At 39.2% G+C, this 22,046-nt stretch overlaps 1 protein-coding gene across 9 annotated transcripts in view; it reads right to left on the reverse strand.

Annotated features, from left to right (window-relative positions):
- Nucleotides 1–297: 297 nt before the first annotated feature.
- snphb (syntaphilin b) overlaps nt 298–22,046 on the reverse strand; it is a 29,025-nt gene continuing 7,276 nt past the window's right edge. For 5 of the 9 annotated variants that reach the window (XM_077512728.1, XM_077512725.1, XM_077512726.1 and 2 more), the window contains 6 exons: nt 17,627–17,737; nt 15,430–15,582; nt 9,788–9,958; nt 8,463–8,570; nt 7,842–7,991; nt 298–7,741 (listed from right to left, as the gene is read on the reverse strand). In XM_077512728.1, the coding sequence (XP_077368854.1) occupies nt 5,857–7,741; nt 7,842–7,991; nt 8,463–8,570; nt 9,788–9,958; nt 15,430–15,582; nt 17,627–17,676 (2,517 nt within the window). In that variant the 5' untranslated portion in view covers nt 17,677–17,737 and the 3' untranslated portion in view covers nt 298–5,856. Of the gene's footprint in view, nt 7,742–7,841; nt 7,992–8,462; nt 8,571–9,787; nt 9,959–11,314; nt 11,453–15,429; nt 15,583–17,626; nt 17,738–22,046 lie in introns of those variants that run through there. The other 4 variants (XM_077512732.1, XM_077512731.1, XM_077512730.1 and 1 more) reach the window with 4 other exon arrangements.

The following is a 22,046-nucleotide window of genomic DNA, read 5'->3' on the forward strand; positions in this document are numbered from 1 at the left end:
TGTATGTTTTCAAGAAAAAAAAAAAAAAAGTCTAATTTTCAAAATTAAATGATAATATTCTCAAAAAGCCATAGTAGAGAGATAAAAAGCATGCAGTATAGTTTTGACATCAAAGTTGTTATATTAGAAGAATATAATGTTATTTTTAACAGGGGGAGAGAAGGAATAATTTGCTTATGGGGAGCAGTTTGTTGTAGAGAATCTCGTGAAGTTACACTATAAAAAAAAAGTTACTCGCAGACAGTTGTCAGCACAGACTCCAAATGATGTAGACTCTCACACAAGAGACGACAACAATTTCCTCCATGCTGTTTTAATGTCTTGGAGCTTTTTGTCTTAATGTGAGTGTTGCCTATTCATATGTATGTATGACTGTACACACTATTGCAATTCAAATAGTCTAAACATTATACATGTTTCCAATATACAGCATTGATGTCCTTATGCAAGGCCACTGGATGTCCTCAGTGGTACGATGTTAAAAGAACTACTACAGTACATTCATACAAGTACATACATAAGCACAGCAGCAGACAAAGATTACCAAATACGATGACAGTTAATAGACATAATGACAAAAACAGACACCTGCCTACAATCTGTCTTTCCAAAAAAAGATGTACAGTAATTAGAAATATGTGGTGTATGTATTATCAGCGGCAAATGTCACTAAAGTGGGGCTGGAGATATTGAGGGGCAGAAAACTGTGACGATACTGGCAAAGAAAATAGTACATCTAATTTCAAAACAAAATGAGTATGAAAATACTGAAGTAAAAAAGATAAAATTGAAATGAACCGGGTGATGTTTGCAGTGATTTAATTCTGTATGAGGCACATTGTCACTTGCAAAGCAGAAGCCCGAAAATATGTTGACATTTAAAAAGTAAAGATAACAATCAGATGCAATTAATCAAGTCATCAAATTATAAACTTGAGTACCGACAAGATTTATTTGTACACACTTGCACAACATGAAAAGTGGACAAAATGGTTCAAATCCCTCTGCTCATGAAAGAAAAACCCCACAGTGGTCACAGAAATAACTTGGTTGAAGAAAATTAGATCGGGTGTCTGTCAAGTGGTTCAATGAAACTGTATTTTGTTGAATATGAAAAGAATTGGCCAAACAACTTGGTATTTTTATGTTAACGTTCATACAGTTAGAACAATTTCAAGTTTAATATTGATGCTGTCTTTATGCTGATAACTGTCTCATGCATCTGCATAAATATTGCTTCAAGTCCAATCAAAAAATTAAAATCATATGTTGTCTTTACTATTTTTAATTTCAAACTTCTGTTGTCAACTTAATTAACTGACACTTGATGTCAAACCTGTTAAATTGCATTGACTATGATACACCAAAATTGAGTTAAATAGAAGTTGGAACAAGAATGTTTTTTATTTTTATTTTTTCAACTAACACCATTGTTTTAATTACATTTTAAAAAATGAAACCCTTGGGGACATCCGTAATGTGTTCATATGAGTTGAAGTATCTGACCTTGGAATTGTATTATACTTGCGAGGGTTCAATAACTTACAAACACGCATCTGCTTGAATGCAGGGAAAAAAAACAAAAGAAAAAAAAAACATGTCATGAACCGGCACATTGACATTCATTCTGAAGATAAGGAAATTCAATGGCTTTTTGTTGCAACGTAACCCACATCAGCTGACCGGTTTGGACGGTTACAGTGCGTACAGTATATGGCTATGAGGGGCGGAAGTTAAAAAAAACAAGTATTTACTCTTGAATAACACTCTCAACAGTGTTACTATTATTATTATTCTGAAATGAATGTGCGGTGCAACCTCTGAAATTGTATCATGTGGAATTCAGTAAAAATCTACCTCTAAAGTCTCAGACAAATATCTGCGGGGCTTTCTTGACAAACTTATTCGTTATTACCTTCTTTTTACACTTGTGTGATGATTAAAACGGTTAAAAGTGCTTTGTTGTGCATTACACCATAACGTAAGTTGAGACTCACTGATTAATTGCTGTTACGTTTTAGCATAACTGAGTATTAATTTCTGTTTGCTCTTTATAGATAAAAATTTTAAGTAAATCGTGGCACCTTGAGATACAAATGAATTATTTACCCGACCACTTTAACACATTTAAATAATTAGAGATGCAATAAAACTATTTCAGCCCACCCCCTTCAAAAAAAAAAGAAAAAAAAAAGAATTGAGAAATATAGCCCTCTGTAATTAAATAGAATGAAACCGGTTTTGCTTATTAGATTTTCTTATTTAAATTCAATGCACTGCAGACAACAGCTACAAGAAGTCGTTCTTCACTGAGGATAAATAATATACAACTGTGAGCATTGTTAAATTATCTATCTATATTGGTTGCTACTCTGTGTTCAAATATCTGTTCCTTAAAGGACCATGGTAATTCCCATTATGTGTTAGCATTAGCATTAGCATTAAGCTAGCGGAGCAAAGGTTAAGCACAGTGGTTGTCTTAAATACACGCATAATTCTCTTTGTCTCATTGTTTGTGTGACTGCTACTTGTGTGAGTTGAGTCACTACCGGTGTACAAAGCTAATGTCTTAAGTTTGTGCTTGCAAGTCAAAGAAAAAAGGGGAAAAAAAATTAAAAATCAGCTGAATGGCGGCTCATATTGAAAAAAGCCCAAGTCAGGTCAGTCATATCTCAAGGCACCACTGTATTGCTTTAACCGCTTAGTATTAACAGTTGTAGCCTATTTTTATACTTCAAGTGAAGCTACAAGTGTTTGTTTTTTTTCCCATTTATCTGAACATCATTTCACTCCTTTGAATGTGACAATTGTACTTACTACATTACTGTAAGCTTCATTCATGTCTTCATTCACAATGTTTCCACTGCTTTGTTTCCGCCACTGTGTTATACATCAGTCTTCCAATATTTAAACTGTATGGACAAAAGTATTGGGACACATGGCCATTCTTTGACTTTCCCCAAACTGTTCTCACAAAGCCGGAGGATGCAATTGTCCAAAATGATGAGTTGGCAGATTGCTGAAGAGATGTGGCTCAATACTTTTATTCATGCATTGTACGGTTTTTGGTTTGTGTTTGAAAGGCTAAAATGATCGGACAAACAATGTATTCTATGTAGTTCGACATTTAAATGTACAGAACAACCAGTTCTACTGCATATACAGACTGTACAGCCGTACTAATTCAAGTAATTGCTTACGATTCATAAAGTGAACAATAGTGCAAATCAAACGAGAAAGAAAATCATGTTGCTTATTACGTCTCTAAATTACATTTCACTCGGCGTAAGACTGTGTTGCGATGTTGATCATTTGGCTTTTTAGTTCCCCCCACTCCTTTCCTCTTTACATATTTACATTGTCACAAAATAAACCCATTCACAAGAAGAAAACCAAATCACACCCAAAAACCCCTAACCTCATTTTAGGCGTTTTGCTACAGCAACCCTCAGTTTGGTGCAACAACTTGGAATTTGACCTTAAAATGCCAAGACAGATGTGATTGGATGGGCTCACCTCCTACGTAGTATGTATTTTCAAGGCTTTTTTGTGTATACTTTACAATAGTTCACAAGGGCATCAGGAATGGTAAACCAAAAGGGAAATTGGTAATGATGACCACTAAATGAAATAAGATAAGGTTTGCTACATACACATTTAATTGTTTTAGTGTTTATTGTGAGTTGAACTATTCACACAAGTTAAGGAATAATTTCTTTTTGCACTGACAGTTTTAAATCTGAACAAATGTGTTCCAACTCAGAGTCCACCGTATGTACGGTAAGTACAATGTTTACTTTTATTCTATGTCTACTAAGATGCATAGCAGAAGGAACTTGTTTTCAAGTTGCCTTTTTTTTCACCCAAAGTGACTGACTGGAGGATGTACAAAATGGTCCAGAGTGACAGTTGAACAAGACAACAGACGTTTCAGATCTGTACAGCAGAGTGTTCCATAGTAGCACACAAATTGAGCCAGTGAGTGATCGTCCAGCTAGTTATTATCTACACTTAACTTGTTGTAGAGTGAAAGTGCAAGTTTGGTTTGGAATGAAAGCATCTGGACACCGTGGCTGACTGGTGACCAGGTCAGGGTGTTTCCCGCCTCTGGTCAAAAATGGGCATGGATAGACTATTTCTATTTATTATAATTTGACTAAATATTTGTATGAAAAATGCTTCTCGGCAATAAACAAACAATAGAATGGAAAAACTGTTAGTGTGGTGGTAACTTGGTGAGCTTTCTTGTGTCAATTAAGTGATGACGTATTTTTACATTGGCTGCACAAGCTAGTTCATCGTAGTGTTCATAACCCCAAAACGGCGTATGTCGGGGACGTCATAAACTGTTTACTTGAAATATAGACACTGGACCTGACCATATAGTGACTATTAAGTGACCATATAACCTCAAATAGTGGCCTCTGCTCTATTGACACTAAGCGTCAATTTACTGCCTGGTGCTAATGCTAGCTAGTTATCTACATCCATCATAACTGATGTTCAGAAACGTAAGCAGGGAACCTTGATTAACACCTTCCAATTGCACTACATTGTTGATGGGAACTAAGAATAAAAAGACACGCAATGTTAGCCAGTTCATATGCCATTCTCATGTAAAACTGAGGTAACAACCCTGTCAACCATTCAACAAATAAAGGCCTCCTCCCAAATGCCCAGTACTAGTTGGAGTTGGCGCAAATAAACGGTCACAGCCACTATTGGAGGAAATACGGTATATAAAATTCCAAAGCAGAGGTTTGTGGTTGACCTATCACGGGGATAGGTGATAGTATCAACTATCATCTAGCATGTTGAGGTTGTTTCTCTTGGAGAAGGAACTTTCTAGAATAGTCCAAATGACGATCTGACCAAGGTTGTTAATTTAGATTTAGCAGCACGAGGACAAGCAGAGGTGCAGGAAATTTGTGGAAATGTCCAAAAGCCACAAGATGGGACACTGAAGCCCCATTTCCACCAAGAAGTAGCGTTAACGTCAGTTCAAGGAAGATTTGATTTGTTGCTATTGCTAACAGTTGTAAAGACACCACACCGTGGCATCATTACTCCTTGGCTTAAAGACTAGAGGATCATAATTTCTAATTCAGTGGTAGACCAAACTCTTAACGACCAACTGTAAATATGGAACATTGGTCTACTGGAAAAGCTCTTGCCCGGGTGTCCTTTAGCAAGACAACGAGAATGTTGGAAAGAAGGCAGAAAACCACTTTCATAATAACACCGCTCACTGGAAACACAAGACACTTCTGGATTGACTGTTCCTAATGGTACCAAAGTGAGCTGGAATGGACTAAACGAGACTGCGTGGTGGAAATGTGGCTTCAATACCATTTGCAATGGCTTCATGGGGTTTTGTTTTGGGGACTTGTTTGGAATTAATTGCACTGTTGTATCATTCAATGTGGAAAGACACAAATGACTAATGATAATGAATATGATTTTTTTTTAGGACATTTAAGGACAAGGGAGACACTTTTTGAATTTGACTCAATGAATGGATTTTAGTTTGTCTACAAGAGACAATTTTGTATACATATCCAACAAAGTGCTAGGTCCAGTCCTCGGCGAGTCAGCAATTTCCCTGCATTTGAAACCGAAACAATCAGCATTAAACATCCGAGTATTGATTATTCAGTTCAATCAGCACATTCAGCTTAGACCAGTGGTTGGGACAACCCAGTCACTTAATCTCTTACGAGCACGATCCTGTATTTCGTCTTTCTGAAGCTCCCCTCAGGGCAGGACGTTCATGACTGTATCACCAGACTTTTCCCGATTCAAAGCCTTAAAGTGACGGTCAACATCCTAATGGAAGGAATTTAGAAGAACCTATGTTCACATTTGAGATCCACCAAGGTCTCCCCCGCCTGCGGGGTAATGTCTCAACCCCTCTCCCCTGCGCAACGAGTGCAGAGCCACAGTGCAGCAGCCCCTCAGCAGTGACCCAATGTGGTACATGGGCTGCCCGTCTCGAACCGGACCCCGGCACAGCCACGCCACCGTCGGCACCACGGGGATCGCCACTGCCAACAGATCCACCAGGAAGTGGCGACTCCAGTAGCTTTTCTGTACCGGCCCAGGACCAGAAGTGGAGTCCCCCTCCTCTGCTGCTGCACCACCGTCTTCATCAATTTCTGACTCTTTGTTGTCTTCGCTGTCATGCGCCCCAACAGCGGTGACACTAGCTCCCTCTTCATTGGAAATAAATCGTTTTGGCTGGGAGGTGTGAGGTTTCTCTCCACTTTGTGGGGATTCTGGGCTACATGTGCCCAGTCCTGATGTTTCAATCTGAATTAGGCCATCTGCTTGCTGGATTTGGTTACTGTTGGCTATTTCTAGGGTTTTCCCAAATGGTCTGTCCTCGACGATCCATAAGCCTTCCTTTCTCTCTGCTGGAATGCAAAGTGCTACCTCCTTTGATTCGTCCTGATCTTCCACCAATTTTGCTGGCTCTGTCTTCAGCTGTACTTCTGTTGATTGGACTCCTGAAATTTCACCCCCATTGTCTACTGCAACAGGTTCTTCCTCTTCCTCTTCCTTCCCTTCACACGAAGGGCTCTCCATTGAACAGGCCACAGTGGCAGAACGCGGAATGGAATTAACCCGTGGCAATTTGGAACATGGAATTGGCTCTGTGGCTGCGCTCATGACAGTTGATCTGGTTGCAGAAGTGGTGGTGGTGATGGAGTCTATATCTTCATCTCCTTCGTCGGACATCCAAGTTGAAGTTGGGCTGCAGGCTTGGGATCTGAAGGTACGTTGTTCAGCAATCGTATCCAAGTCTGATGGGCAACCTGATGTTGCTGGGATGGGACAGCTCTCGGTCTGAATGCCTGCTTCGCGTAGGGGGTGTAGGTAGAGGTGATGGTGTGACAAACAGGGGTGGCTCATACAGCTGCCGCCACCTAAGCCACAACGAAATGTTGGCAGACGTTCACCGGAGCACAGCTTCTCGTAGGTGGCGGAGTGCGGCATAGTGTGGGGCACCGAGTGTGACAGGTTGTGAGGGAACGAATGAGGTAAAGTTTGGGAGTAAGTGTGAGGTAAAGAGTTGGAGGTGGAGCGGGAAAAGGTTTGTGCGTAGGAGTTGAGCAATGAAGCTGTTTCCTCTGAGAGGAAGGCGGCCTCTAGGAGCAAGTCAGCCCGACTCGGGACACTACTGCTCTCCCCGCAGCAGACAAAGCCACTGTCCTGAGTTCCATCAGCTGAAAGACAAGGAAAATCCGCGCCATTGCCATTTCGGTTTGCTGCTTGATCACTCAGTTTGGTATAGGTGGAGCTACGGGTCAGAGAACGGGCTGGCGAACCATCACAAGAACAAGACCCCCTTCCTCCTATTGCTGGTTTTGGTATTCCCGCTGGACTTTCCCCAGACACTGACGCTGGCGCCGAACCCCCAACGCGGGTCCGACGGCCTGCTATGGCTTCTCCCTCCTTGACTAATCCCACCTGAGCTAATTCCATGTTGAGCAACAGATTCTCAAGCTTGTGGTTTTGAGTGTTGATGTCTTGAAAGTACTTCTGGACCCCGACATCCCCGTTGAATCCCCCGGCATCGCTCAACCTGTCGCGGACCGTGTCCACGGCCTGTTTAAGTTGCTGGATCTCCAGTCGCGCCTCCTTCAGGGCCAGCTGAGCCTCCACGCGGTGGCACTCCTCCTCCACCCAGTCCTCCTGCATTCTGTAAAGCTTTTCTCTCAACTCATCTATCTCTGTGTCCCTAAGAGGGTAAAATGTGGAAACAGTCACCCCAGAAATAAAGAATTAGTTAGAGAGTAAAGGTAGAAATGAAAAACCTTGGCTAAATTCTAAATGCTAACCTGTCTTGCAGTGTGTTGATAGTTTCTTTCAGCTTGGCCCGCAGGTGGCGGATACACACCTCTTTCTGCTGCAGAGGTGTGAGGTACTGTTCTGGTGGCGGGGGTCGAATACCGTGGTTGTCAGTACATGATATGTACTTCTGGTGACGTCTATGGGACACAAAATGCATGAAAACATATTTGTCATATATTTTCAAAATGACTGCTTTTTGATTGTGGTGCTGGGGTTGGTTTCTGAGTTTCGGTCCTTTGCTTGCATTGATTCTCTCTGGGAACTTTGATTCACATCACAATCAAGAACAGTTTGGAGATTCTTTGGAGAGGGCTTTAAATTGTCTTCAACAGTTACAAAAACATGCACACTAATGCTCCATTCGAGGAAGGTGGCAAGTTGGATACTGTAGATCTACTGCATTTTTGTATATTCCATTGTGACATGATAGTAGTGTTACTAAGAAGTGAATTGAAAGCCCACGTCTGAAATGCACTGCCCACCACTGAATGCATGTTTATAGCTCCGAAAAAGCAAGCTGTAAGACATAGTCCCTTGGTTGGACATCACACCACTACAGTTTAGAGCGCAAGGTTGTACGTAGTCCGTATAAGAAAATATCTTCTTACCCTTTGGTTGGGCTGCAGTCGCTGCCTTTACAAGAGCCGGAGTTGCTGCTGCTACTGAGGGAGGCGTTGCCATAAGGATCCCTGTTACTGGGGGCTGCAGGTGACCGCCTGGTTCCAAGAAGAAGAGATAAAATGTTGTTTGCGCTTGGTAAAAACATCCCTAACACAAGCTGGTCAAGGTTAACTATGAGCTGCTGACCCAACGAAAAAAGTACCAAATGACAAATAAGAGTTATGTCCAATCACACAAATACACAAAAACGCTATGTTTTGCCACTAAAGCACATTTGTCCCGACAGTAGAAATAAGGACACACTGGAATGGGTTTGAGTTGTGAAAAAGCCAATAAGTATTGAAATGGGCTGAAAACGAAAAGCAGGACAAGATCACTCAGTGGAATACATTGGACACTCGGTTTTCAAACACCAAGCTGTTCAGTACTGCCCCATAAGAACTCATACAGGGATGTAACGATATCCAAACACGATATTATTATACGATATTATCACGATATGCAGCTCACGATACGATAATTATCACAATATTGTGGGGAGGTTGGTGATATTTAAAAAAGGTCACAATATTGTAAAAAAGACACACAAAAAAAGCACAATATTGTGCTTTTGTACATAACAGCAATGCATATAAACCACCTACAATAACAAATACATTGAGTTCCTCCACATATTGGCTTGGTTCACACCCATATTATGTTCTCGTTCATCTGATAATTAGTGTAGATTTTAAACATAGTAGAGCCAAAACATGCCTTGTGAAAATTAAAATTAAACTGCACTAAAAAACTAGTCACCAGAGGGTGCTAGAATTGAACAAAATGGAAATCAACCTGACTTTTGTAACAAATGTGTTCCTTTTAAATATTGTGAACATGACGACGACGATATTGTGGCAGTTTTAATATCACAATATCACGATATTGCCATTATCGTTACAGCCCAATTAACATACGGGAAAAACAAAGTTAAATTGATAATTTAGTTTTGTTATTGGCATATTCATTTATTCTTCTTTGAATTCTAATCCAAATAACTTTTTTTCCCCTTTTCTTTAATTTTCCCTTAAAACTTTTGAGAGAATTGACCACAGATGTGTTCATGTTTCCGAGTGTCCACTGTAGTTTGGAAACAATGCATATGAGTTGCAAATGAAGCTGAAAAACAGATCAGAATGGATATGAGGTCGTGCTAACGCCGTCCACTTGTGTTTCACATGTAATAATGCAAAGAATCATTCACACAGCACGACGTGTCACATCATTCCCATGCTGCAGAGTGTGGACCACAGAGAAGGTGCTCTGGACGGACCGGGAGCGAGGGGTAGAGGGGGAGTTTGTTGGACGGCTATGGCGGTCCGGGGACTTGGTGGAAGCGTGTCCTTTTGCGGTGGATGCATAGCCTTTAGTCGGGCGCATAGACACCATGTAACCTGTCTCCATGGGGACGTAGTCTAGCTCTATGAACCTGCAATAGTCAAACCTGACACACCAGGCAGAGATAAAAAGGTATTAGGTCACACAGGACACTGAACCATGTGATGTGCATTTTAAGAACACACCGATTCATTTGGGCTATGTCAACAAATACACCAGAATTTCACTAAATTGCTTTTATTTACCTCTCTACAGGTCTACAGTCTAAAATTTCAAGAAAATAAATCTGGTGAAAACACATTTGCAGGCATAAAAAAGCAGTGCTGTATGTGGCAGTAAGCTTAAAAGCGTATTCCCCGCTGCAGCTGTGTCTGTGGAAGCTGGAATTTCCATTTACACCCAAATTTAGTGGACTTTAGTGACTCAGATGAAAATAAACATTATATGAACCTTTATCCAAACATGCAACAAAATCTCATGGCTTCTTCTTGCATAGCGTATGTTTTGCCGAAATAGTGTTATAGGGTTTATGTAATCTTAGTGACTAATTAGTTTATCAGTAACTAATCAGCTCTCCCAACCACGAACTGTAAATAAGTGTATAATGGGGCATCTGAGATTGAGAATCAATATGGACATGTTTTGCGATTCTTGCTTGACTTGCCCTGACCGTCCAATCAAAGCACAGAAAAATGCTGACATCATTGCGGCCCTGTGAGCTGAATTTGAAATCTGACTAGTTAAGGTCACAGTCCCAATGCTAATGTGGTTTAAGTTAGTTAGTTTAAGTCAGACAGCACTAACAATTGCCCTGGGCGCATTTGATTTACAGAACAACACGTCGAGGCTGATGGACAAAAAAAAAAAAAAAAATCTTGCTGGCCCTGGCTGCTCACCACTGCTTGATACCTAATATTGACAAATGAAATCATACAGAGGCCCTTTTAGTGCCCTAATGTGCATTTACATGCAAAATATACGCTTGAAGACTCATGTTTTGGTGGACAGGGCCTGAGATAATAAATATAAAGATGCACTCAAACGCTGAGTGCATCCACAAGAGGCAATTTCTAAAAGCTTTGTCAGAGCAAAGAGGCCTGATCTAATTGTTCATCTATGTCAAGTCATTTTACAACCACAGTCAACATCCTGCGATTGCACTTCCTTTGCAAGTGAGAGCAATGTTGACAGGATCAGGAATGCAAAAATGGCATAATGTTTATAATGTTTAAGTGTTACTCAAAAGTGACTCAGCTTCAACAGCTTCCATACATTAAGTTGAAATTCTACCAAAAAAAAAAAAAAAAGTTCTAATTGGTACTTCTCCAGCTTACTGCTTGCTTTCTGAGTGACGAAAAAAGGAGAGAGAGCGAAAGAGAGAGAGAGATCCATCCATGCATGTAATTTGTGTTGTAGTGGTTGGCCGCCGAGCTAATAAAATGCTGGGGAAAAACCTACTCACCGTTTCATCTCAGCTTGTGCAAAAAAAAATAAAAAAAATCTATCGTGAGTAGCTAGCATGGCTATAGAGCAGAGCCTGTAGCATTTAAAAAAAAAAAAAACTCAGTACAGTATCTTCTAACGCAGTGCTTCTCAAATAGTGGGGGTGCTTCTCAAATAGTGGGGCGGGCCCCCCCAGGGGAACATGCTTTTTTATTTTTATTTTTTTTATTTTTACTGTCTTAGAATAAAGTGTACTGCCCAGAGCCAGCTGAGATAGGCGCCAGCAGCCCCCGCGACCCTTGTGAGGAATAAGCGGTCAAGAAAATGGATGGATGGATGGATAGAATAAAGTGCAATTGCGCCTCCACTACATTAGGGGGCCGTGGCGCTCTCATTGGCAGAGTGTGCGCAGGGAGCATTCGCTCGGTGGTGTACGCGTTTTTGCACACAGCACAGTGTATGAATATGAAGTGTAGGCATGAAGTGTAGCAGACTCTTAAGTGACACCATAAAAAAATATTTAACAGGGATGAGAAGACAGGCTGAGAGAGACGGAGATAATTATATTTATTTATTTGTATTTATAGTCGTGCGGGGGTGGGCGGTGGGGGTGTGAGATGTTTTCTTCTTCCTAGGGGGGGCATGACAGAAAATAATTGAGAAGCACTGTTCTAACGTGACATCACAGGCATGTTATCTATTAATGCACAAGGATCGCTTTCATACTCTAGCAACAGACAGCGGTCACCCTTGAGCCCAACATTCATGGATCATACCAGTCATACCACAATGATTGCTAATGTCCTTGTCCAACTTGACCCAAGTTGAGCATTCATTCGTTCTCCAAGGAATGCACAGCTGTATGTTGTTTACAAACTCCACATTTACAGAATGCACAGCCAAATGTCACCACATCATGTTTAGTTACAGTATCTCCTAAAAGGAGATACTGTAACTAAACATGATGTGTTCATGTGTGCTAAAAGATATACAGCACCTATGTTTTTAATAATAATAATAATAATAATAATAATAATAATAATAATAATAATAATAGTAATAATAATAATAATAATAATAACAACTTACATTTAATTTTTCCATTGAATTTGTTGAATGCACATATTAAACCTGAGTGATTAAATACATTCAACAAGTTTCAGAATTGAAGAGGCTGTATGCTGGCTAGCAAGCTAATAGATGATTCATTAGTGTACTGTACATTACATGAACTTCTTTTTCCCCTCTCATGCTACTTTACAGTATGTTTATGTATTAATCTTTCATGACCAAGTAACTGGCTGCTCATTCCACCTTACATTTGACTTCATACAAATTATAATTGTGGAAATTCCAATGTAGCTATGTTTAATAATTTACCACAGTGGTAATCAAGGATCCCGATAATGTCTGGCATAATCTGTAACATTTGAACACTTTTAAAACATTGACTGTGCCTGTATCGATAAGAGTAGCTTATGAAACACAAAGAGAGCCGCCTTTGCTCAGCTGGCTAAACATGCTAGCTTGTGTAACATAGCTTCGTTTCATTGGATTCAAGTTGAGTTCAAAACATAAAAAAAAAAAATGCTGAGTCAACATCTCCTCTGTGATATTAAGGACCTAACTAGCTATATTACAGACTTCCGCATTAAGATGAAATAATTAAACGAGCACAGCGAGCCGACAGGCATAAAGGTTGAAGCTGTGAGACAGGGTACATCCTGGACTGGTCGTCGGCCGATCACAAAGCACATATCGACAAACAGCCACTCGCACTAGCATTCACACCTGTTGACAATTTAGACTTGTCAATTAACCTAACATGCATGTTTTTACAATGTGGGAGGAAGCCAGAGTACCTCATGAAAACCCGCGCAAGCACAGGGTGAACATGCAAACTCCACGCAAGGCGGCTGGAGCTGAGATTAAAACCCCAAATGTCATAACCGTGAGGCAGTCGTGCTAACCACTGTACTACCGTGATGCACGAGAGACAAAGTGTCTGAGAAAAAAAAAAGAGAATGGAGAAAAAAAAAAAAAAGTTTGCTTAATAGCAATCCTAACGTTACCATGCAAAGAGACACGTTCCAGGTCATTTGGTGTCTGGCTGAGTGTGAGCAGAGTTGACTGAGCAACTTTTGTGAACCAGTGATCACCAGCAGTGGCGTTTTGAAATGAAAATACATTTTTCTGAAAGTGAAGAATCGGTTCCCGAGGCTGAAGTAGAATGAAAGTGTTCCTCTGCAAAGAGAAAGGACCGGGAGAGTCGGCAGGGACAAAGTCTTTAATCAAGATTCACACAGGTCAGAGAAATGACTGCAAAAATGGTACTGTAGGAATTATGAGGTAATAATCACTCAGTCTCATTGATACATTGAATTAAAATTGAAATTTAACAACAGCAATGGTGACTTTCTCTTGCTCTTTATCATCGTCAAGCATGTATATTTTTGCATATGTAGGCTATGCATATGAAAAGAGAAAAAAAAAAACCTTCAAATGATTCATAATTTTGTATTTGTTATATAATAATATGTATCATCATTTAGCTGGAAATGATATAATTGTAAGACACTGTGCTAGTCTAAGTCAGGAGTCACCAAACTTTTTCAAGCCGAGAGCTACTTATTAGCTACTGATTAGTGCAAAGGGCTACCAGTTTGATACAAACTTCTGAAATCGCAAAGTTGCTATTGAATCATATTAATATTATCTAGAGGTGCACCAATAGATCAGCCGGCCGCTTTATCGGCCCCGATAAATTTTGGGAGATCGGTGATCGGCCGATCCCTTAAAAATGAACTGATCTTTTCCACCGACCTCATCTCGCTCCTCAGATGTCTGAAAAAGTATCCTCTTCTGCTGAGATGATTCAAAAATGTATTTTTATTTGCGAGACATAATGTGCACAAAATGCATTATTTCAAAGATATTGTTCAATGTTTTTCAATAAAACAAATTGGAACAATAAAGGTGGCTGCTTATTATGAAAAAATAAAAAATGGGAATCGGCAAAAATCGAGATAGCAGGCCAGACTTTTTAAAAGGTCGGCGATCGGCAGGAAAATTGTGATCGGTGCACCTCTAATATCATATGTTATTATTTGGGAGGGCAAAATAATCGGCTAAGTTGATCACGAAAATTGTCTGGCACAAAAAATGTCTACGTTCTCCTCTTTTTTTTTTTTTTTTTTTTAACTTACTTTTCAAATGATCATTTATACAACATTCCTAGTAAATCACAATGTCCCATCAATGCTGAGCTATTTTTGGAACAGGCCCGCAGGCTACTTATGTAGCCATTGGGGGCTACCTGGTGCCCGCGGGTACCACGTTGGTGACCCCTGCTGCTATAGATTAAAGACACATATGTAATATTCTCAAAAAAAAATTCTATTAATTATTTGCACCACTCCGAAAGATCCTGCTAACTTACTTTTGATATAATTTAAGAGCATTTCAATACATTTTAAAATGATTTTGGGCTTTCTATATAATGGTTTTTTTTTTTCAGAATGCAAAAAAATAATAATTAAAAAACCCCCAAAGTTTTCTTTCTTTTTCATTTATATTTAATACAGCGCAGTGATAAAAAGTAATCTCATCTCCAAGTACTTTCCTTTGTGTGTGACTTGTGAATTTGTGTTCCTGCTTCATCTCGCTGTTCTCTCGCTTCTGTGCATGGCATTTTTCACTGGCTTCAGAATTCTGTCAGGCAACATGTTCTGCAAAATCGCCACTGCCCACCAGTGATCACAGTTTTTCGGGCAGTGCATGTAAGCCGCTCGACACAAGCATTGTCAATGCTTGATCATTAAAGTGCAGATCTACCTGATGTAGATCGACAGTGAGTGGCTCAAGGTTTCCCTCATCGTGGTTCTTGCAGCACATCACTAGGGAGGAGGAGTGTCCCAATTTGTTGGTACTGGATCTCATTTGAGTTTTTATTGGATACTATGATTCAGAAAGATAGAAAGGAATCCGCATCCAATCTGTACAGTCTGAGGGGGGAAACCCTGATCCTAGATCAGCATAGCAGCACAATAGTAGCACGTGTTGTTTTTGTTGCTGTTTTAGTGCAACGCATGCCAGAGCTGCAGTAGCTGAGAGGGTAACTGAAGTTTTTCTCACGCAGGGGGCGCCGGCACCGGAATGGCCACCGGCGCCGTGGCAACCGGTGCGGCCACCCCCGACCCGGACTCCGGCCTGGGGACCGGGACGGGCGAGGAGGCCAGTATTTGCTGCAAGCGGCGTTTGGGCTGCAGCGCCTTCAGAGGGTTGAATCTGAGAGAGAAGAGACGAGAAAAGAGGAGGACACCAAAGCCACGCGTTGAGCCAGCTGGAGATGCTTGTTGCCACGGCAACACCACCACGATTCCCACATTGTTGTAATGGGTGCTCTGCACACAGCTTGTGTGCACCCAGAGCCACATGAATTGTTGACAATTTTCTTAACCGCTTGCTCCTCACACAGGTCGCAGGAGGTGCTGGAGCCTATCCCAGCTGGCTTCGGAAAGTAGGCGGGGTACACCCGGAACTGGTTGCCAGCCAATCGCAGGTCATGTATGCAATGCAGATAAAACTAACAACTCAAGTGGACGGTGGGCAAACATTTGTTCTGGAGGGTCACATTTGATTTAAAAAAAAAAAAAATTGACCAGGTAATAATTAGGTAAATAAAAAAAATAAAAACATATTTAAATTAATTATGTAATCAATTAATGATGAATACATGAAAATGTAAATATAATACATGTAAAATTGCTTTATTATTCTGATTATTATTATTATTTATGTTTTAATGTATTCATTATTATTTTACTAATATTTTCAGTTTATTATATACGGAAGCGTATTGCGTTCACTTGAAAAAAAAAACTCCTGTTTTTCTGACTAATTTTTTGGGGAACTTTGTTTTTTTTCAATTTTTTTCTCTCCTCTTTTTCTGAATATTTTTTTCCCTGTTTTTTTTTATGACAGAATAAAATGTTCAGTAAAACAAAAAAAAATATTTATATCAATATTTTTTTTCTCCTCTTTTTCTGAATATTTTTTTCCCTGTTTTTTTTATGACAGAAAAAAATGTTCAGTAAAACAAAACAAAAAAATCAGAAAAGCAAAATAAAAATTACTCAAAAAAAAAACACAAAGCTCCCCCCAAGAATTAGTCAGAAAAACGTTTTTTTTTTGTTTTTGTTTTTTTATTCAAGTGAATGCAATACACTTCCATAATTATATGCAATAAATCAAATTTATAGTATACCTGCAGGAAAAAAACGTGATTATAAACAAGCTAGCTAGCTAGCTAGCTAGTTAGCTTGCTTCTCAGCAGGTGTGAGGTGTCTGACCAGCAGACAAATTTCAAACTCGTCATCACATTATCAAAACCGCATCTCCTCAGCTGACACGGTGAGACTGGACAGAAACAAATCAAGTTGGACAAACTGCTGACTCAATCAAAGAAAGACAGAAGAGAGGGCTGAGTCAGTCTTGTGGCTGACCCTCTAATGAAACGCAGCTAATTAAATATTGGTTATTCTTGTAATATTAATGAATAGTTGAACCATGCATTAAAATAACGTATAGGTTGTCTTATATTCAGACCAGGTGACATATTTTCCGCATCAGAAGGTAACAGCCTACAAATGTCTACAAATGACAGCAAGTGGTTTCATTATTTTAGGCAAAAGGACTTGTATTATTTATTATTATTATTATTTTAGCCAAACTTCAAGATGTTCATTTGCAAAATAAAAAAAAAAAAAAAAAAAAAAAAAAAAAAGGGCACTGTGATTATCGTTAGCCCGACGGGTTCAAATGGTTAATTCTAAGATACTCCATTAGCTCAGCTAAATTAGTTATTGTGGACGTTTTAAGCCATCAAACAACCGTCAACTTGAGCACAAACACTGCAGTAATATTAGTATACAAACTGCATATCCAACAATACCCCTCCCCAAAGGTTTCCCCTGGTACAATACAATGAACTTGTATGTATGTATTATGTGTAAATGTGCTCATCAGATCCTTAACACATTCACTGCCAGCCAGCAAAAATGCATTATTTGACGTCTTTTTCCGTCAATGGCAGTCAATGAGTTAAGATGAGATGTAACCAAAATTGACGGATTTTTAAGCAAAAATTGCCTTAAAAAAAGAAAAAGGGAAAAAAGGATGCTGCAATATAATCACAAAATATATTGGCACATTGTGTTTAAAACATTCACTGCCAGCCCAGCAAAAATGCATTATTTGACGTCTTTTTTCGTCAATGGCAGTCAATGAGTTAAGAACTGCATTGGTAGCATTTAGCATGTTGACGACCTACCGGCGAGAGCCCGATGCAGACCTCCGACTGGCTGGAGCAGGGGCAGACATGAGGCCACTTCCAGTCGAGCTCCTGCTGTTCTCACCGTCCTCTTATTCAGCTGACGAGAGCCTGGTTGAAAAAGAAGATGTCAAAGAAAAGTCCCAAGTCTGAGCATTTGTCCGCATAGAGAAAACTGGTGCCAAGAGAGCCATCCCAACAAACACATACACACACTGCTGCAATCAGCTCTGGTGGTCTCAGCATGCTGAGTCAAGTCAACACGCCCGCCCAAAACGCTGCACACAACAACACTAGCGCCAACGTTAGCGCTAACGTAAGATGAGAGGTGGGTACAGTTGAACGCCCGAAAAGTTGTACAAAAAGTCCACGTAAAATATGGCCAAAAAGGGCTAACAATTTGTGGACATGGAACTGTCTTGTCTACATGAGCATACCATGCGTCATTAATCATTCTAGATAGCGACAACTTATGTCAATCTCTTTGTTTGACAAGAGGCAGCATTTCAATTGAAGGCATAGACTGCTACACGGCTACTCGACGAATAATAAATACTCAACTTGGGCCCAGTAAAGACAAGGGCATTAGCAACTACTTTGGTATGAGTGGTACGAGACATGTTCAGCTCAAGGGTGACTGCTGCCTGTTGCTCGGGTAGATGCGATCCTTGTGCATCAGATAAGATGCCTAAGATGTCACTTGTGAAGATATGCAAACATACCTCTGCACCTTAAAGAAAGGTGCTTCTTTGGTGTGGAGTTTTCTGGATACCAGGAGCCTTGCTAATTTTTGCTTCTCTTAAAAAGAAGCGTCATTTTGTTTGTTTGTTTTTCTATCTGTTGAGTCCTTTCTGAACATGCAGTCTTTACTTTGGCAGACGGCAGTTCTATAATGAGAGGTCATGTATTCTTGCCTCAAGCTGTTTATTTGGCACTCCCAGCTAACAGTAAAATTTACATATACATTAAATACATTAAACCATTAACATTGCGTCAAGAAAGAGAACAAGCCATTTTCAACACTATATTGGTCAATAATTCGTAAAAATCACAGTGACCTGTGGCCTGACCAAAAGTACAGATTTTTGAAAAAATATTACATTTGCCAAAGTGTGACATTTGAGTTTTTAACCCAATGCCAGATATATGCAGCATGTGAGCTCCACAAATGTTAATTCAGAGTACTTTCAATGCAGCATCACTGTCATTATCATCAATTAAGTCTGCTAGTTTAATGCTAACAACGCCATAGATTTGCTCATGGAAATGAGTATCATTATTGGAGTTATTTTAACTCTTCAAAAAATTGTTTAACATAATCACTTCAGTAAGACGTTAACTTTCGTGACCTGTGAAAACAATGGGAACTTCTGGAGTTTAGCTTCAGCTTTAGTTTAGTCCGCTGATGGTCTACATTCTATACAACAATCCACGAAATCGACTCTATCCATGTCACATTTTGTCAGGCTAAGGCATGCACACCAGAAGGAGCATCACAGTTCGGACAAAGAGTGATTTTCGTGAATGAAAAAGTTCAGATTTGTTATTTTATTTTATGGATATTTTAATGTTTATATACTGTGCTCAATATACTGAATTTTAATGGTTAAGTGTTTGTATGATAATATTAAAATGTTACTAATTTAAGGACTCTTTATTTATATATTTATTTTATTTAAATAAATATGTTTAATAACAAAGGCAAACATTGGTCTAAAATCAGCAAAATTGGAATGGATTGTGGCAGAGTTTGAAGGTACCACTTGAACAGAATAGGCTGAATGCAGCACTGCATCACTCTACATCTCATCAGACTGAAACGATGATGAGTCATGCTCCACACAGACTGCACAGTCAGCTTCACCCTTCATTTGTGCAACTACGAAGGGTATCTCATGAGCTTTTAAATATATTTTCATTTGGCTAAAATGATGACAGCAACATTTAAAAAAAAAAAAAAAAAAAAAAAAACATGTTTCCACGACATGTACCACATGCACAACTCTCTACATTGTTTTTTTTTTCATGCCGGATTCCTTTAGGGCTATAATTGATAGGCGACCCGGTTTAAAAACAAAACAAAAAACAAAAACAAACAAAAAAAAAAAGTCGGTAGTGACAGCACTAGATTTCTTTACCCTTCAGACTCCGGGCTGTAGTCCTAGCCTAGTTGCAACACCCTAGCTCCGCCCCTGGTCATCATTAACAAAAACGTACTATGTATTGGCAGTACAGGGTGATGTGTGTATCCATGAAATTGTGTGTGGCTTCAACCACAGTTTTACAAGTGGACATTAAATGTACCGTAAGAACACAGTAAATTCTGTAGAGTAAATTTGACTCTATTTAGAGTAGATTTGACTCTATTTTGAGTGGGACCAAATAGACTCAGTTTTAGAGTAGGTTAATATTTACACTTGGAAGAGAGTAAAATAAAGAATTGAGAAAAAAAAAAAAAGACACTCAAGGGTTGAGGAACGAACTAACAACCTTCAGGTTGGGAGCCAGCCGCACTACCACATGAGCTATGCCCTTCCACTTGTTTGCTTATCTCCAAGAGGAGACCAAAAACATATTTTTCTTGTTTTCCCTTGTAAGATTCCAGCTGACATGAGCGATATACTAACAAACAGCAGGAGTGACGAGGAGGGAGTAGATCGGTTCTGAAGGTCGTGAAGTTCGTTCCTCAACCCTTGAATGACTTTTATTTTATTTTATTTTAGTCTTTATTTTGCTCTCTTCCAAGTGTAAATATTACTCTAAAATGGAGTCCATTTGGTCCCACTCTAAAGAGAGTCAAATTTACTCTACAGAATTTACTGTGTATGTATTATCACCAATAAATACAGAGACATTTTAGGAAGACACCTGGGAGCTGTTTTAAATTGTGTTTGGGGGGGAAGAAGCACAATATTTTGCCTTTCAATCCTGACATTGCTATTTGGATTATTGATAATTACACATCGCAGGCCACCACATCTCTCATGTGACATGACTAACATGTCTAACTAGCAAGGTCATTCAGACATGCTTACTGTACAGTGATTAATGAGGTCCGCGATACGATGTAGGCGGTGCAGCCGGCATGATCACACTACAAGCATGTGTGGACTAAACAGGCATAAAGCAGGAAATCAATATCCTCAATCCCATAAATAGCCGGTGGGCGGAGACTGCACATGTATCCTTTCTCTTCATCTGTCATCATTCAGCATGATGCTGCATTCATATTTCCAAAATAAATAGTAGAATTGCACAACTACTGTGGAGGGATTCCCACTTTTAAATAGAACATTTCTGCTTTTATGCAAGACACATTTTATATGCCATCAACTTCACTTGCCTCCACCAAAGAGTTCATGATGATGAATAATTTTTTTGTTGTTGCTGACATAGCAACCTGGATGGTGTTCAAATGACAATGGCAAGATTTAAGCATCTAATAAGATTGTTCTGATTCCTTTCTTGTGATTCCTCACAGTCACTAAAGTGTATTTTTTTTATGATATTTGGGTTTTCTGTAGAACAGGTATATCAGTAAATTAGCGTTATATAGAATAACTGTCACGTAAAAAAAAAAAAATCATATCACAAGAGCAGGAATGAAACAATATTAAACATTTATTGTGATGGTAAATTTTAGGTTTTCATTAGCTGGAAGCTATGATACTCCAAATTCTAAACCATAAAGTCATGAAATTTTTCACTCTCTGTGTATTCAATCTGCAATCGGGTAGAAACCTCTTATGTCCAAATTTGATGAGTTTCATATTTTTTTCCACGAATCAATATTATTGCCAGTGTTGTCAGTCCCCACACAGGTAAGTCAATTATTCTGTTCATATAAGCACCTTTCTAAGGATTCGTGCAGATCCCAGCATGTAGATCTTTTGAATCTCTGTCATAGTAGCCCTCTCTAATACTTTCTTGATGTTTTCTATTCTACTATACCTTTCTTTACTGTACCAAGCGTACCAACAACCACAGGGATAATTACAGTTTTCATATGCCACATTCTCTGTATTTCGAGTTCTCTAGGTCTTTGTACTTGCTTTTTTCTTCTTCATTTCCTTCAGTGCAGTGTTTCTATCTGATGGGACAGTCATGCAAGTGGAATTCACTGAATTATTATTATGATCATTATCATTTTCCTTATTATTATTAACAAATTAACCAATCGAATGCATTGAAAATAGCTTGGAAACCTTAAACATAACATGTATAGAAACCCAGAAAAGTTTTTTTGTTTTTTTTCAAATATATGTAAACCTTTCTATGATACTCAATTTTATTGAGATGAACCTATAATATGTAATGTGGGCACACTTTATTATTTAACATGAATAATTAAATGTTAAAATGGCTGTTTTGACAAAAAGGATTGCTAAACTCTGCCTTAAGCCCAATTCACACTGGCTGC

The sequence above is a fragment of the Festucalex cinctus genome, chromosome 2 (genome assembly GCF_051991245.1).
Source record: "Festucalex cinctus isolate MCC-2025b chromosome 2, RoL_Fcin_1.0, whole genome shotgun sequence".
Lineage (NCBI taxonomy): Eukaryota > Metazoa > Chordata > Actinopteri > Syngnathiformes > Syngnathidae > Festucalex > Festucalex cinctus.